The sequence below is a fragment of the Macaca fascicularis genome, chromosome 14 (genome assembly GCF_037993035.2).
Source record: "Macaca fascicularis isolate 582-1 chromosome 14, T2T-MFA8v1.1".
Classification (NCBI taxonomy): Eukaryota; Metazoa; Chordata; class Mammalia; order Primates; family Cercopithecidae; genus Macaca; species Macaca fascicularis.
The window spans coordinates 898,032-914,379 of NC_088388.1; the positions used below are offsets into that span (position 1 = coordinate 898,032).

Sequence of the window (16,348 nt, forward strand, 5' to 3'; positions counted from 1 at the left end):
GTCCCAAACTTTTGTAGACACATTTAGGTGCTTCTGAAACCCTCACTTTGACTTTGGATGACAGTTTGGTTTTGGGATTGCCACGGCCTGCAGGTGCCGGCCCTCAGCAGCCCGTCCCCTGCAGGTGCTGAAGGTCGCCATCCTGGCAGAGAAGTACGCGGTGGACTACACCTGGTACGTGGATACCATCTTGAACTTGATCCGAATTGCTGGTGATTACGTGAGTGAAGAGGTGTGGTACCGAGTCATTCAGATCGTCATCAACCGGGACGACGTGCAGGGCTACGCAGCCAAGACTGTGTTCGAGGTATGGCCCGCAGGACGGCAGGAAGGATGGGGTGGAGGGCAGTCGCGGAAGGTGAGCAGTGAGTGGTTCCAGCCTGGCTGGGTGGAGGTGCCGAGGGCTGTCGCTGACCCCTCCTGCCCCTCAGCTCTTCCCTGAGGCTCTAGTTCCTCCGCTGTTGGCGCCCCACGAGAGTCCCAGTTTCTTCTCACCCTAACTCTCAAACTTTTGGCTCTCTGGGGGCCATCTGAGAAAGCCGGCCCCTGTGTGTGTGAGAGCATGCTGGGGCCTGCCGTGGCGGGGCCTGCCCTGTCCATCGGAGAGGATTAGGCCACCGGGAAGGGGTGTGCCATGAGGACGCTGGCAGAACCTCCCCGGCTGGAGCCTGTTCTGGACCCTGCAGCTCCCTCCAGGGCAGGTCAGCGTGTGGCAGCCTCGGGTTCCTTGCTGCTGACACAGGTGCTGAGGGTGCTCAGGAAGGCAGGGATGAGCACCTGGACTGAGGTCTCCAGGAAGTTGAGGGGCTGGTGCTGGTGTAGGGTGCACCGTGCCAGGACGTGCCTGCCTCGCCTTAGCTCTGGACACTTGGCTGCCACCCCGGCTCATTGTGTTTGTGCTTCACAGGCTCTTCAGGCTCCCGCGTGCCACGAGAACCTGGTCAAAGTGGGCGGCTACATCCTGGGGGAGTTTGGAAACCTGATAGCCGGAGACCCGAGATCCAGGTGAGAGGCCCTTTGCGAGTCGGGGCCAAGAGGCGAGGTGCCAGCTGGCTTTGTTGGGAGGCCTCGCAGAGCCTTGTCTGCTCCCAATTGGCGTCTTTTTGTTTTCCTTCAGTTGATAAAAAAAAGCAGGGATTCTAGGAGAAAATAGAGACATGGGGTTTATGGCTGACTTTGTGAAAGGGGTGCCTTGCAGTGGGATCTGGAGCTGGAAGAGGGTCCTGACCAGCGGCCTCTGGTGCAGGCAAGGGGGTCTTGCTGCTGTCCGTCCCCTGCGGGGACATGCTGGAGCCTGCGAGGGGACGATGGCGTTCCCATGTTGTGCTCTCCCCACCCCCCTAGCCCGCTGATCCAGTTCAACCTGCTGCACTCCAAGTTCCACCTATGCAGCGTCCCCACCCGCGCGCTGCTCCTGTCCACCTACATCAAGTTCGTGAACCTCTTTCCTGAGGTGAAGCCGACCATCCAGGACGTGCTGCGCAGCGACAGCCAGCTGAGGAATGCAGACGTGGAGCTGCAGCAACGCGCCGTGGAGTACCTGCGGCTCAGCACTGTGGCCAGCACCGACATCCTGGTAGGAGGCCCCCATCCTTCGGGCTGGCTTGACTGAGGGTGGGAGGTCAGGGACTCTGACCAAGCCCACCCTGTGTTCTTTCCAAGGCGACCGTGCTGGAGGAGATGCCCCCGTTCCCGGAGCGGGAGTCCTCCATCTTGGCAAAGCTCAAGAAGAAGAAGGGCCCCAGCACAGTGACAGACCTGGAGGACACCAAGCGGGAGAGGAGTGTGGATGTGAATGGGGGCCCCGAGCCTGCCCCGGCCAGCACCAGTGCCATGGTGGGTTCCTCACCTGCTGTGTACCCAGACCTGTGAGGGCCTCACCCCCAAGACTTGGGACCAGCAGAGCATTTGCCTGTCAGGGAGGAGCATGTACTGAGAACCCAGGTGCCGACTGTGGCTCTGGACACCCTGCTGGCCTGTCCCGGGGGCCACTGTCCCTGCTGAACTCCCTGCTGGCCTGTTCCGGGGGCCACTGTCCCTGCTGAACTCCCTGCTGGCCTGTCCCAGGGGCCACTGTCCCTGCTGGACTCCCCACTGGCCTTTCCCAGGGGCCACTGTCCTTACTGGACACCCCGCTGGCCTGTCCCGGGGGCCACTGTCCTTGCTGGGCGAGGTGCTTCCTTCAGACCATTGTCTTGTCCAGCTCAGCTCCCACATCTGCTGTGGTGACTTGTTTTAGGGGAAGTGGCCGTCCCCTCTCCTGTAGGACTGCCTCACCCAGGCAACTGTCCACACATGCTTTGTTGATTTAGAGAGGACTTCTCATGCCCTGCTCTTCGAGGTTTTCTCTAGTGAGTTGGGTTAGATCTGGTTTTCCTTGTATGTGTGATGTGATGAGAATAGTCCCATGGCTGAGAGTGTCTTGTGGTATTTGTCGGGAGAGAAGTGTCGTTGGGATAGTTGCGCTTTTGCTTGGCTCTGCTTGCCGGCTGTCCCCCCTCTGCACTGTCAGGGAGGGCTCCTGTCGGGGTCACACGGGCTTTCTGTTTGTCCAGTTAGAGGAGCTCTGGAGAGAGAATCTTCTGTCCAGGACGCAGGTCCAGTGGTGGCAACCAGTGTTGCTACCTGGTATCAGCAGGGCTTTGTGGGGTGAGCACCTGTGGTGGTGCCTGCCCTGGCAGTTTGCTGGTTGGGAGGGTGCTCGTGTCGGAGTCCTGGCACTCCTTGGCAGGGACCTGCTTATGTGCCCTGCTGACCATGTGTCCTGCCTCTCTGGCTGACAGTGCAGGGCCTGCCATGGGGCCGGTATCCAGGCTCAGCCTGACATCGTGCCCAGTGGCTTCTCCTGCTCTTCCTCTTCCTCCTCTTCCTCCTCTTCCTCCTCCCCCTCATCCCCCCTCCTCCCCTTCCCCCTCCCCTCTCTTCCTCCTCCTCCTCCCCTTCCTCCCTCCCTCCCCTCCCCCTCCCCTCCCCCTCCTCCTCCCCCTCTCCTCCTTCCCCTCCTCCTCCCCCTCCTCTTCCTCTCCTCCTCCCCCTCCTCTTCCTCTCCTCCCCTCCTCTTTCTCCTCCCCTCTTCTCCCTCCTCCCCCTCCTCCCCCCTCCTTTTCCCCTCCTCCCCCCTCCTCCCCCTCCTTTCCCACCTCATTGTCCTCTCCCTCACCTTTCTCCTCTCCCTCTTCTCCCCCTCCCTTCTCCCCCTCCTTTTCTTCCTCCTTCCCCTTTTCCCCCACCTTCCCCTCCTCCCCGCTTCCCTCCTTCCCCTCTTCCCCCCTTCCTCCACCTTCCCCTCCCCTCCCCCTTCTTCTCACCCCTCTTCCTCCACCTTCCTCTCCTCCCCCTTCCTCTCCTCCCCCTCTCCCCCTCCCTCTCCTGCTCCCCCTCTCCCCTTCCCCTCCTCCCCTTCCTTCTCCCTCTGCCCCTCTCCTCTTCGCCTTTCTCCTTCCCTCTTCCCCTCTCCCTCCCCCTCCCTCCTCCCTCTCCTCCTCCCCTCCTCTTCCTCTTTTTCCTCCTCTTCTTCCACCTCCTTCCCCTTCCCCTTCCTCCTCTCCTTCCTCCTCCTCCCCCTCCTCCCTCTCCTCCTCCTCCCCACTCCTCTTCCTCCTACTCCCCACTCCTCTTCCTCCTCCTCACCACCTCTTCCTCCTCTTTTCCCTCCTCCCCCTCCCCCTCCTCCCCCTCCTGGCTGAGGCTGACATCTCATTGAGCAGTCTTCCCTTCCCCTCTTCCTCCCCCCACCCTGCCCCGCCTCGTGTCCTCCATGCAGCCCTGTCCCCCTTGGCCTCTCTCTGCATTGTTGGTGGCATGCTGCTGTGCCTGCCCTCTGGAGGCTTGAATTGCCTGTGAGCTGATCCTGGAGTGAATGAGGTAAATGAAAGATGTAGCTGTTTCCCCCCAGGTGGGCATCTTCCCTTCACGCTTAAACACCTTCATGCTTGTGTTTCTCACGTGCTCTGTGGAGCTGGTGACCTGCTTTTGATCCTGTCTCCTCCCGTGGGACGTCAGTAGCCAGGTGCCTGGTGCTGCAGGCCTCTGTCATTCCTCTAATCCATCTCTCCCTGTCCTTCGAGCGTCTTGACATAGGTTTCTGGAGACAGAAACTTGCTTGTGGAGATTTGTCTGTGAGCTGCCGGAGCAGGGGCCTCCCCGTGGGCGCTGGGCCGGCAGTGCCTCTGCCCTGCAGAGAGGAGGACCCAGCCCCAGTTGGGTGAGGAGGCGAGGGCAGGAAGATGTGACCCAGGGGAGGCTGGTGTGCAGGGATTCCTGGCCGCCGGCTTTCAGCAAGGGCACTGTGAAGCCTTCCATGGAAACCTGGAATTGCCTGTTTGAAGCTGGGAAGGCACCAGGTGCTCTCGCTCCCCTCCAGCTGCTTTGACGTTAAGAGGAACTCGCTGAGGGAGCATGGAGAGGGGCTGTAGGATTGTTGTCAGGCTCTATTTGGTTTTTCTTTGATGTTTCTTTTTCATGTGGGTCCTGAGAAATGAGGTGTGCCCATACCCCAGGCCTTTGATCACACCCAGATTTGTCCAGTTAGGCTCAGGGTGGACTTTGGAGGGCCTGGCCTTGACCGTGGCTTTGGGATCAGATGGAAACTCCTGGACCCTGGGAGTAAGAGCAGTGTGCTGCCATCTAAAAAGGGAGGATGAGGGTCCAGTGAGGTTCAGCATTTCTGTAAGGTCCCTCCTTGGAGGGGTCCCCCTTCCGGGCTCATTCAGTGGATTTTCGGAGTTCGGCTTCACTCCTGATGGTCAGTGGCGCCTGGCGGGTGGGTTCCTTAGGGAGGTGTCTGTGGCTGAGGCACGCAGCTCCATTCTGAGCCGAGAGCTGTGGTGTGTAGGCCCCTCCATTCTGACCGAGAGCTGTGGTGTGTGGGCTTCCTTGCTATCCTGTGCTTTCCAGTCTGTCCCCACTGCTCACAGGAGCTCCAGTGAGGCCTCCCTATGGGGAGACACTCCCAGCCCCCACTGCTCACAGGAGCTCCAGTGAGGCCCCTCCCTATGGGGAGACACTCCCAGCCCCCACTGCTCACAGGAGCTCCAGTGGGACCTCCCTATGGGGAGACACTCCCAGCGAAGTTCTCTTGCTCAGGGCCTTCTGTGTGGGCCGTGAAGGGGCCTCAGGGTGGCATCAGCACATGTGCCTTTCCCACAAAAGGCCGTGGCTTTATCTTGGTGTCACGTTGGCCAAAATGTCTTTTATTTACGATCATAGATGAGGCCAGAACATTTTACTTCTTCTGAGCATCCTCTCTGCACACAGCTCCTTGGGGGAGGCTGTGGTGTGCGTGTCCTTGGCTGTGCCGGGGAGCACGGGGTGTGGGGATCAGAGGCTGCCTGGTCTCACATGCAGGAGCCTGGGGCCCTTGTAGGCAAAACCTTCACCCCTCAAGTTGTCCTGCTATTGGAGGGAGGAGGCGAACTGGTGCGGCCCAGGAGCCAGGCCTGCTCCCCGAGGAGGGTCTCCCAGGCCTGAGAGAATGAGGAGGGGATGAGGAACCCGAAGTGGGCTTCAGGTCTCTATTATCCTGGAGCCTCGCTATTACCATCTGTGGTAACGTTTCAGGTACAAATTCATTTACTAGGGCAAAGGGCTTTCCTACTTTAGAAAGCAGTTAAAAGCCATAGATGGCCGGGCGCGGTGGTTCACACCTGTAATCCCAGCACTTTGGGGGGCCGAGGTGGGCGGATCACTTGAGGTCAGGAGTTCAAGACCAGCCTGGCCAACATGGTGAAACCCTGTCTCTTCTAAAAATACAAAAATTATCTGGGCATGGTGGTGTGTGCCTGTAATCCCAGCTACTCGGGACGCCGAGGCAGGAGAATTGCTTGAATCCAGGAGACAGAGGTTGCAGTGAGCTGAGATCGTACCACTGCACTCCAGCCTGGGCAACAGAGCAAGACTCGGTCTCAAAAAAAAAAAAAAAAAAAAACCAAAAGCCATAGATGTATTTGAATCAGTGCAGGAACCAGGGGTAACATCTGTGACTAGATGCAGAGGAGGAATTGTCTCCATTTGGGCTGCAGGTGCATTGCCAAGGCCGATGGCTTCCCACATAGCTCACAGCTTTGTCAGGCTGTGGAGACCAGAGTGTTGGCGGGAGCTGTCCCAGGCGTGGGGAGCGAAGTGCCACCCTCAGATGGTTTCATCGAGACACGCCTTGGATATTTTTGGGACTCTTCTCTGCCAGCTTCTCTGTGACCTCCCACCCTTGGAGCACGTGAGACCCGTGTCGTCATCTCTTGCAGAGGTGTTCAGTCACAAGAGCAGAGCCTGGGAGCCTGCCCCGCTTCTGACTGTCCTCCATCCCCATTCTGACTCTCTGCCCCTATTCTGACTCCTCCCACCCCCATTCTGACTCCCCCGCCCCCATTCTGACTCCCTTCGCCCCCATTCTGACTCCCTCACCCCCATTCAGACCCCCCTGCCCCCATTCTGACTCCTTTTGCCCCCATTCTGACTCCCTCACCCCCATTCAGACCCCCTTGCCCCCATTCTGACTCCCCCGCCCCCATTCAGACTCCCTTCGCCCCCATTCTGACTCCCTTCACCCCCATTCTGACTCCCCCTGTCCCCATTCAGACTCCCCCCACCCCCATTCTGACTGCCTTCGCCCCCATTCTGACTCCTCCTGCCCCCATTCAGACTCCCCCCACCCCCATTCTGACTGCCTTCGCCCCCATTCTGACTCCTCCTGCCCCCATTCTGACCTGCACCTTTTTTGCATAACACACTTTGTGATGCCTCGTTTATCTTGAAGTAAAATTCATATGTCACATACCTGCACGTGTAATTTTTTTGAAAGTGCAGTGTGACAACTTAACTTTGCATTAATGTAAAATGGCATTCAGATGGAGTCTCAGATAATTACAAACTCATTTTTTACCTTCTTAGATGTCCAGTGGAACATTCTAAAGTTACTCAAGACAGTCTTCAAGGCAGGGTGTCTTTTGTCTCTGGTTTTTGACTGTGAAATGCCAATATTGTTGTGATAGTCAGAACTCTCCACATCTCCCGAAAGCTCTTAGCTGAGTGGCGGATTTCTCCACCAAGAGCCCCTGGTGTACAGTGTCAAAGTGTGAGTGTCGCCAGGCTGTAGTTCAGTGGTGTGATCTTGGCTCACTGCAATCTCCGCCTCGCAGTTTCAGTTCTCCTGCCTCCACCTCCCGGGTAGCTGGGATTACAGGCACGCGCCACCACACCCAGCTAATTTTTGTATTTTTAGTAGAGTTGGGGTTTCCCCATATTGGCCAGGATGGTCTTGAACTTCTGACCTCGTGATCTGCCCCCCCTTAGCCTCCCAAAGTGCTGGGATTACAAGTGTGAGCCACCGTGCCCGGCTGAGTATCCTTTTTATAGGGAGTACCTGAGTCCCTCTGGTGCACAGGCTACTGCAGGGCAGGACCCATGGAACCCAGAGCAGCTCTGAGCTCTGGAGGTCAGGCCACTGGGGCGTTGCTCGGGAGCCTGCTGCCCTGTTGGATGGGTAAGCATGCGATGAACTGCGCAGCTGCTTGTGCCTGTTGTGGGACTTTAATCATGAGATCGTAGGCGCTCTTTCTTTATGCCTTTGCCCAGGATCAAAGAGCAATTACTGGGGCCAGGTGTGGTGCCTCACGCCTGGAATCCCAACACTTTGGGAGGCTGAGGTGGACGGATCACCTGAGGTCAGGAGTTCAAGACCAACCTGGCCAACATGGCGAAACCCCGTCTCCACTAAAAATACAAAAGTTAACCGGGCATGGTGGCGGCCACAGCTCCTTGGGAGGCTGAGGCGGGAGAATCGCTTGAGGTGGAGGTTGCAATGAGTCTGCACAATTGCACTCCAGCCTGGGCAACAGAGTGAGAGTGTCTCAAAAAAAGCAAAAACAGAGACAGTCTCTTGCTGTGTTGCCCAGGCTAGTTTTAAATTCCTGGGCTCAAGCAGTCCTTCTGCCTCAACCTTCCGAAGTGCTGGGATTACGTGAGGCACCACACCCAGCCAAAAAGCCTCTGTTCTGTAGACTTTTAGTGATTAATAATGATTTAACGATTAAACTAATAATGTGCCCCAGGAGCCTCGCTCTGTCGCCCAGGCTGGAGTGAGTGGCACGATCTCGGCTCACTGCAAGCTCCGCCTCCTGGGTTCCCACCATTCTCCCGCCTCAGCCTCCTGAGGAGCTGGGACCACAGGTGCCGCCACCGCGCCCGGCTAATTTTTTGTATTTTTAGTAGAGATGGGGTTTCACCATGTTCGCCAGGATGGTCTCCATCTCCTGACCTTGTGGTCCCCCCGCCTCGGCCTCCCAAAGTGCTGGGATTACAGGCGTGAGCCACCGTGCCCAGCCTGCATTATCTTATTTCTTAAACCACGTATTTATTTTTTATGTCTTTCGTGGCAAAATTTTTCTGAGATTTTTTTCATTCAAATAGCATTTGTGAAAAAATGTCTTAGTAGGGTGTCTTGGTGAAATTATGACTGTTTTAAGTGCAGTTATCTTTAGGCTGGACTCTGGGATGTACTCAGGAAGTGGCTGTTAGCCTTCACTCTGGTCACTCACTGAGCCGTGTGCCGCCTGCCCCAGCCCCCCGGGAGTGCATGGCTGCCAAGCGGGCGCCGTGGGGGAGGATGTGCAGGTGTGAGCTGCCCGGGCCGGCCAGGCCAGGGAGGCTCTCTGCTGATGCTCTCCTTCCTTCTCTTCCAGTCTACGCCTTCTCCGTCGGCAGACCTGCTGGGTCTGGGGGCCGCCCCCCCTGCCCCTGCGGGCCCCCCACCCTCCTCCGGCGGCGGCGGGCTGCTCGTGGACGTGTTCTCAGACTCGGCCTCTGTGGTCGCGCCTCTCGCTCCTGGCTCCGAAGACAACTTTGCCAGGTAGTCAGGTTTCCTGAGTCCTGCAGACGGGCACGGGACTGCCGTGCCCCCTGACTTCCGGTGTGGCCGCGGCCAGCTGGACAGAGGTGGGCAGCGGAGTTTACCTCCCAAATTACTGCTTGGGGGAGAGAGTGGGAGCTGCTGTGTCGTGGGTGGGTTTGCTGTGTAACTCCCCTCAGAACCTTGACTTGTGGACTGCAGTGTGCATTGGATAAAGGGCTGACATTCCTCTCAGGAGGAAAAGAGGACATGAAAGAAGCCACAGGGTCTGGCCGGCGGCTGTGTCCGATCATGCTTCAGCTGCTCTTTCTTTGAGTGTTGGTAAACACTCTTTGTAGCTGCTCGTTTCCTCTCTTCGCCTCTTTCCTGTCTAGTTGGGCTGCTTTTCACTCTGACTTAAGCCGTCTTGTCTGTGTCTGGCCTGGAGGCCCAGTCTCTTGTCTTTGAGTTGCTCACTTGCTGAGTCCTCCTGTGAGGCCTGCCCTGCTCACACCTTTGGCCTCCACCCTGTGGTTGCCCCCGAGGGCAGCCTGTCTTTGCTGCTTGTCCTGCTCTAATTTCTATCCAATGCATGGGCACCTCCCAGCTCCCCACATGCAGTGGTCTCTGCCAGTGTCTCCATGGTCTTCAGATCGTCCGTGCCAACCGCTTCCCTGGTGTGTGCTCTCCCCAGCCCTCTCTGCTGGGCTCATCAGCTGTGCATTCCCCTTGCTGGCTGCTCTCAGCCGTCTGCTTGTTTTCATGTCTGGCGGAGGATCCCGGAGTGGACGCCCGTTCCCCTCCCCACTTCCCTCCTCCCTCCCCTCCCCCTCCCCCTCTCTCCTTCCCCTTCCCCCTCCCCCTCCCCCACTGCCCTGTGGGTGGGAGCGCAGGTGCCAGTTTCTGTCTCAGGTAGAGGTTAGAGAGCCTTTGAGGAATGGCCTTTTGGTCCCGCGTTTTGAAGACTGTAATAGAATTCTGGTGTTTTAAAATGTTTTTCAGTTCTTTGTATTCATGTTGCATGTGAGTTCTGTTTCCTGTTACGTGTTGGAAAAGGACTTAGGAGAGGCAGGCCAGCGTGGTGTTTGGTGTAGATCGCCACTTGGGCTGAAAACAGTCTTCTTACTGCTCTTAGAGTCGTTGTGTTTGCGATTGAGAATCCAGGTTCCAGGGCTCTGGTGGTGGCCACTCCTCAGTGTCTCGGTGGCAGGAAGGGACCAGGGGCTGGGCAGTCCGTGGCAGCCGTGGCCCTTCCCTGCTGGGCGCATACCTGCCCCGTCTCCATACAGCTGTGCTGGGAGCTGCACATGGCCTTGTGCATGCCTCACATTGGGTGGCGCTGTCTCCAGCTGGCCGAGCATTGGGGCTCTTGTGCATGTGGCCATCTTGGCTTTGATCTGGCTACAGAGGGTCATCAGGTGTCTGCGTGTGTTTGGTGTAGATAGAGGCACAGAGTGCCTGGGCGAGCCGGCTGCGGTGGCTGCTGGAACATGGCTCACAGGACAGGGCGGCTGCATTCTTGTGGCCTTGCAGAGTGGTTTGCATTTTCCCCAAAAATTCCTCCAGGCCAGGTTGTAGTTGGGATGACCTTTTAAAAAGCAAGCAACCAAGCAGAGACGCCGACCACGAGGGCCCCTCTGTCATGCCACGTCATGGGTGATCAGTCGGAGCTCCTCCCGTGTCCTTGACAGATTTCGCTTTAAAGTGGCTTAGGCGAAACCACGAGTGTAAACTCCGTGGCCTCTTGTGTGGAGAGACTGTTGGCTGTGGGCAGAGCAGCGATCCCGGGGCACAGTGGACACCTATCCCTCGGCCGGCTCCTCCTGTGAAGTGGCCTCGGCTTTGTTGGTGGCCGGCTGTGGCTGTCCTGGGTGAAGCGCAGTAGACGTGTTCCAGGCCGTGTTGTGGATGACCATCCTGTGTTGTGTGTTGGTTGGACCACACTTGACTTTTGAAGCTTTGCATGTGGCTGGAGCTGGACCGGCAGCCTGCCGGGCTGTGCAGGGGGCGGCTGTGGCCTCCAGAGGTGTGTGCGGGGACTGCTGCCTCAGTGGCTCTTGTGGCTGCGGCAGGCTGGAGTGGGGCCGTGTGAGGCGAGCAGCGCCCTCCTGGCCCTGAGAGCAAGCCAAGGGCCACCCGTCACTGTCCCTTGCTGTCTGTCTCTGCTTCCTCCGTCTTCTTCCTGGCCTGGTCTCCATATGGCAGGATGCCGATGAGCTGATCTTCAGGTCGGCAGCACTCAGACCTTCCAGGGTGGCAGCTGTGGTGCAGTTAGTGGAGACTGGGTGAGCGTAGGAGTGGCTGACCTTGATCTCCTCGGCATCAGCGCAGGTGGGTGTGGAGATTTCAGAATTAGGCTGCTGCCAGGCAGCATTTGCTTCTTAGGCACTGGGGTGGGTTGGGCGAGGGGGCGGCACCGTGAGCTCCTGCCTTCCCACCCTGCGGTCTGAATCAGTGCCACGTCCATCTCTGTGCTGGGTGCACCCAGGAGCCCTGTGCTGCTGCCCTGCCTCCCTCTCCTCTCTTTTGGATCCAGGTCACTGTGGAGTTATAGTTTCCTAGAGGAGGTCAGAAAACTTGAAGCTCTTCTGAGAGAAACACAAATGAAAACTAACCAATGCTATTTTATTTTCCCCTAACTCTGTGTAGTGTAGATAGGTGCCCTGTGGTGAGCAAAACCCTGGGCTCCCTGTGCGGTGTAGATACGAACCACGCATGGGGCGAGAGGAGAGGCCAGAGGGGAGATGGGGGCGCCCAGGGCCCTGCAGGGCTGTGCTGCTGGTGGGTGGATGGCTGGGTGCCCTTGTGTGCGTGTGCATCAGCGGGGAGCAGCCAGGCTCTGATGGCGAGGCCCTCACTGGGTGGAAGTCCGGCCCCCGTGTTGGATGGAGTCTGTGGCGTGGCCAGAGCTGTGTGCATGCCTTCGCGCCCGTGTCCTGTCTGGGGCCGTGAGAGGCCGTTACACGTGGACCAGCGTGTTCCTAGAAAGCAGCTGCACCAACTGTCTTCACAGGCCTCGCTGGAGCTGTGCCCGCGTCCCTGTGCCCTGCTCACTGTCCACCTGTGGCTATTTGTCAGGATGGTCCTTGGAATCTTTTTCCACTTTTTTCTTCCCTTGTGTCCCATAGAGGTTTTCTGGCCTCCTCGTGCTATGAATTTTTTCCCAGAACAAACCCTTGTGTTTTCTGCAGGTGGCTTTGAGTGACACGTGCACTGTCCCTTTCCCCCTAGGTTTGTTTGTAAAAACAATGGTGTGTTGTTTGAAAATCAGCTGCTTCAAATTGGACTTAAGTCTGAATTTCGGCAGAATTTAGGTATGTGTTTTAATTACTTAATGAAACCCTCTCTTAGAACTCCCATAAGTCAGTAAGAAAGCAGCCCAATTAAAAAATGGGCAAAAGAACAGCCTGGGCAACAAATCAAGACCCCACCCCATCTCTACAACCAAAGGGGGCCGCGGGGGAGGGGTGGGTGCAAAGTTGTTGAAAAGACGTTCTCCAGGGAGAATACAGGAATGCTCAGTAAGCACCTGAAAAGATGGACAAAGTCATGAAGGAAATGCCAGTCAAAACCACAGCGAGACACCACCTCAGCCCGCCAGGATGGCTGTTATAAAACAAACAGGTAGCCTGGGCGGTGGCTCACGCCTGTGACCCCAGCATGTCGGGAGGCTGAGGCAGGCGGATCACTTGAGGCCAGAAGTTCGAGACCGGCCTGGCTAACATGGCGAAACCCCGTCTCTACTAAAAATACAAAAATTAGCTCTGCGTGATGGTGCATGCCACTCAGGAGGCTGAGGCAGGAGAATCACTTGAACCTGGGAGGTGGAGGCTGCAGTGACCGAGATCATGCCACTGCACTCCAGCCTGGGCAACAGAGTGAGACTCTGTAAATAAATAAACAGTCTGGCCTGGTGGTCTGGTGACTTAGGCCTGTAATTCCAGCACTTTGGGAGGCCGAGGTGGGAGGATCACTTGAGCCCAGGTGTTTGAGACCAGCCTGCACAACATGGTGAGACCCCATCTCTACAAAAAATACAAAAATTAGCTAGATGTGGTGGTCCACACCTGTGGTCCCAGCTACTCGGGAGGCAGAGGGGGGAGGATCGCTTGAGCCCAGGCGTTTGAGGCTGCAGTGAGCTGAGATCATGCCACTGCACTGCAGCCTGGGCAGCAGAGCGAGACCGTGTTGTTTGTTCATCCATTCATTAATAAATAACACACACATCAAAACAAACCTTGAAGGAAAAGGAGTGTCTGCAGGGCATGGTGACGTTGGAGCCTTGTGTGCCACTGGTGGGAGTGTACAGTCGTGCAGTCACTGTGGGAAGTTCCTCAAAACACAAAAGAAAGTGGAATCACTCTGACCCAAGCAGGTTCACGTCTGGGGACAGACCCCAGAGAATCAAAGCTGGGTCTTAAAGAGGTACCTGTCCACCCATGTCCATAGCAGCATTCACAATCCCCAGAAGTTAGAAACAGCCCAGATGTTCGTGGGTGGATGACTAGATAAGCAAAATGTGGTCCGTCGACGCAGTGGAATATTATTCAGCCATGAAACGGCAGAAAGGAATGAAATTCTGATGCATAAAATAGCACGGATGCACCTTGAGGACATGGTGCTCAGTGACACGGGCCAGACGCAGGGACAAATCCTGTGTGGCTCCACGCATGCGGTCCCTAGAGACTTCATAGAGACAGAAGGTAGTTCGTGGGTGCCAGGGCCTAGGCCAGGGGGATGGGGAGTTGGTGTTTAATGGGGACGGAGTTCAGTTTGGGAAGATGAGAACGTTCTGGAGATGGTGGTGGCAGTGGCTGCGCAGTGTGGCTGCACTTCCTGCGTCCTTGTGTCCACCTAAATACGGCTAGAAAGGTGAATGTTAGGTTCTGTGTGTTTTACCACAGTTTAGAACAAGGACATAAAAAAGCCTTTGAGTGTTAAAAAACGCTGTGCAGGGAACCCTGTGGCTACAGGGGCCCTGGCTGCGGACCTGCCTCCTCTCAGTGCCTGCCTTGAGCCTCCTGAGGACTGCTCTGTCTTTCGCTTGTGAAAAACACGGAAAGAGTGTGAAAAAAGAGAATTAGTTGCTTGCCCACCGGGGATCTGTTAGAAAAGTGAGGGTTGTCAGAGTAATTCTTGTGGGAAATGCTGCATTGAAAACAGATGGTACTTTCAGTCCTGGTTTAAGTTTTTAAACTCTGGGCCTTGAAAGCTTCAACTAGGTGTTGGTTTTGGTTTTTTAAATTGTGGGAGGAGTGATGCCAAACTGTTCACCCTTTTCAGAATATTCGAGGTTTCCTTTCTGAATTCAAGGGGCATACAGATGTTCACAAAGATTTGTTACTGTGATGTAAATAAAAACAGCAACACATCCAAAACGTGCACCTGTGCTGTGCATGAGCCGCTGCCGTGAGGGCCCGTGTGCAGCACCAGTGCTGTGCGTGAGCCGCTGCCGTGAGGGCCCGTGTGCAGCACCAGTGCTGTGCATGAGCCGCTGCCGTGAGGGCCCGTGTGCAGCACCAGTGCTGTGCATGAGCCGCTGCCGTGAGGGCCCGTGTGCAGCACCAGTGCTGTGCTGGACGCAGGCCAGCCGGGTCCCCTGACGGGAGGCAGCCGGGGCCGGCCTGTGTTTACGTGTCGCAGACGTGGGGCAGGGCCGGCAGCAGCCTGTGTGATTGTGGCGTCCCTCGAGGCCCCTCCAGCTGTAGCCCAGCCTGCGGACAGGGCTTTCTGTAGGTCCTTCCCCGTGCATACGCGTGTGACCTCATCCATCCCATGTGAGTGTGCAGGAGGGGCCGAGAGAGGAGGGTGCTGGAGGGCAGAAGTTACCTCTGAGTGGAGGAGATACCCCGCCCGTTTCCAACACTGGTGTGCTTGTTCTAAAACTGGAAAAAATTTGTTCTTAATTTTAACAACAGTCATGCATCACAACAGTGAATTTTGATTCAGCTGAAGATTGTGTGTGGGGGGGGGCTCTTGTTTTTCAGTGTAAATATTCAGGGTAAGTGTAAAATGATGTGTGTGAAAAAAATGGTTTGTGTTTCCTTCTAGGTCGGATGTTTATCTTTTATGGTAATAAGACCTCCACGCAGTTCCTAAATTTTACTCCAACACTAATCTGTTCAGATGACCTTCAGCCTAATATCCTTGGTTTCATCGCCCCCATGCCCAGAGACAGCATAATGTGGGACTTAGAGGAGGCTTCTGAGGAAGTTTTTCGGTTTTCTTATTTTGTTAAAATAGCAAGATAATTCCAGATGCTATATGAAAATCAGGCAATCGTAGTCTGCCTGTGGTGTTGGGCAGCAAAAAGAAAACAGGCAGTCTTCCATATTGAAGTGTCAATTTTTGATAATGCATCTAAAAATACTGTGCACAAGTCTCTTCCCCTTCCATTTGGCTAGTTTGAGTCCCTTTCTTTTTCAGCTGGTCTCACCCTCCTGTGACACTGTCTTTAAATCCCTCCTCTCTGAAGCCTCACAGAGCTGCTGCTTGCAGAGCACGGGAGGCGCCGGCGGGGACTGGAGCACGGTGCGCACACCCCGGCCGAGCTTGTGTGTGCTTCTGGCAGAGCTTTTAGACTGACGATTTTCCCTTCATAATGCCAGAAGTGTTACTAGAACTTTCCCAGCTAAAAGAGGGAGATGCCAACGCCTCTTCCTGTAAGGATAGGCGCACCGAGTAGAGTTAGCGTGAAGACCCCAGCTTGACCAGAAACGGTGACACCTGGGGGTTTATGGTCCGAGACCTGAGTGAAGCAACATCGTCCTTGCCACTGGCTGGTCTGTGTTCATTTTAACATGAGCATGTTGTAATGCAGACTGTTCAAGCTGTTTCAAAACAGTCATTAAAAATACACATGTAGGATCATGTGTATTAAAGACTTCGTTGAGAATCCGGAGTGGAAGCTGACTCCTACTGTGCCCCTCTTTAGGGGTCTCTCCCTCGGGGTCCGCTTGGCTCGAGGCAGCAGCAAGCCCAGCAGCTGCGTGGCCGGCAGCACACGACCCAGAGGGTAGGCGAGGCCTGCACCCTGCTGCCTCCTGCACCCAGCTTCGCTCGTGTCGCTGTTTCTTCAGGAGAGGCTGTAGGCAAACCCTTGTTTTCCAGCATGAAAACAATGCTGGTCCCAGCAAGGCGGGCTCTTTTCTGAGTCTCGCTGTCTCAGGAGCCTGCTATTCCCAGGATTCTTAAAGTTTTCCTGCCCTACTAAGCACCAGTTTCTGCTAACGGCGACAAAAATTGTGTGTGTAAGAACCAGAGCCGAGGCTCACAGAGTGAAAACAGATAAGGAGAACAGCCAGTGTATAGTCTAAGCGACTTTTTAAAATGGAGGAGCCGTTTTGGAAGCGTGAGAAGCAAACAGTGTTTTGAGGATTGTCTGGGTGGAAAGGCAGGACCGGGTGGTGTGGCCGCCCCTTGACCTGTAGCTGGTGGTCCTGGAGCGTGGTGAGTGTGCTCGCCTCCACGGGTCCTGCTGGGGCTCTAGCCCAGCCCGTTTCCGCTTCTGCCGCTGGGGCTTGC

General features: G+C 56.2%; 1 protein-coding gene across 4 annotated transcripts in view; it reads left to right on the forward strand.

Moving 5' to 3' along the window:
* AP2A2 (adaptor related protein complex 2 subunit alpha 2) overlaps positions 1-16,348 on the forward strand; it is an 87,770-nt gene that overhangs the window by 67,068 nt on the left and 4,354 nt on the right. For 2 of the 4 annotated variants that reach the window (XM_045372414.3, XM_045372415.3), the window contains exons 11-17: positions 125-307; positions 908-1,005; positions 1,345-1,576; positions 1,663-1,836; positions 8,679-8,845; positions 12,056-12,138; positions 14,876-14,965. In XM_045372414.3, coding sequence (XP_045228349.1) covers positions 125-307; positions 908-1,005; positions 1,345-1,576; positions 1,663-1,836; positions 8,679-8,845; positions 12,056-12,138; positions 14,876-14,965 — 1,027 coding nt within the window. The remainder of the gene's footprint in view (positions 1-124; positions 308-907; positions 1,006-1,344; positions 1,577-1,662; positions 1,837-8,678; positions 8,846-12,055; positions 12,139-14,875; positions 14,966-16,348) is intronic. The other 2 variants (XR_012422883.1, XR_012422884.1) reach the window with 1 other exon arrangement.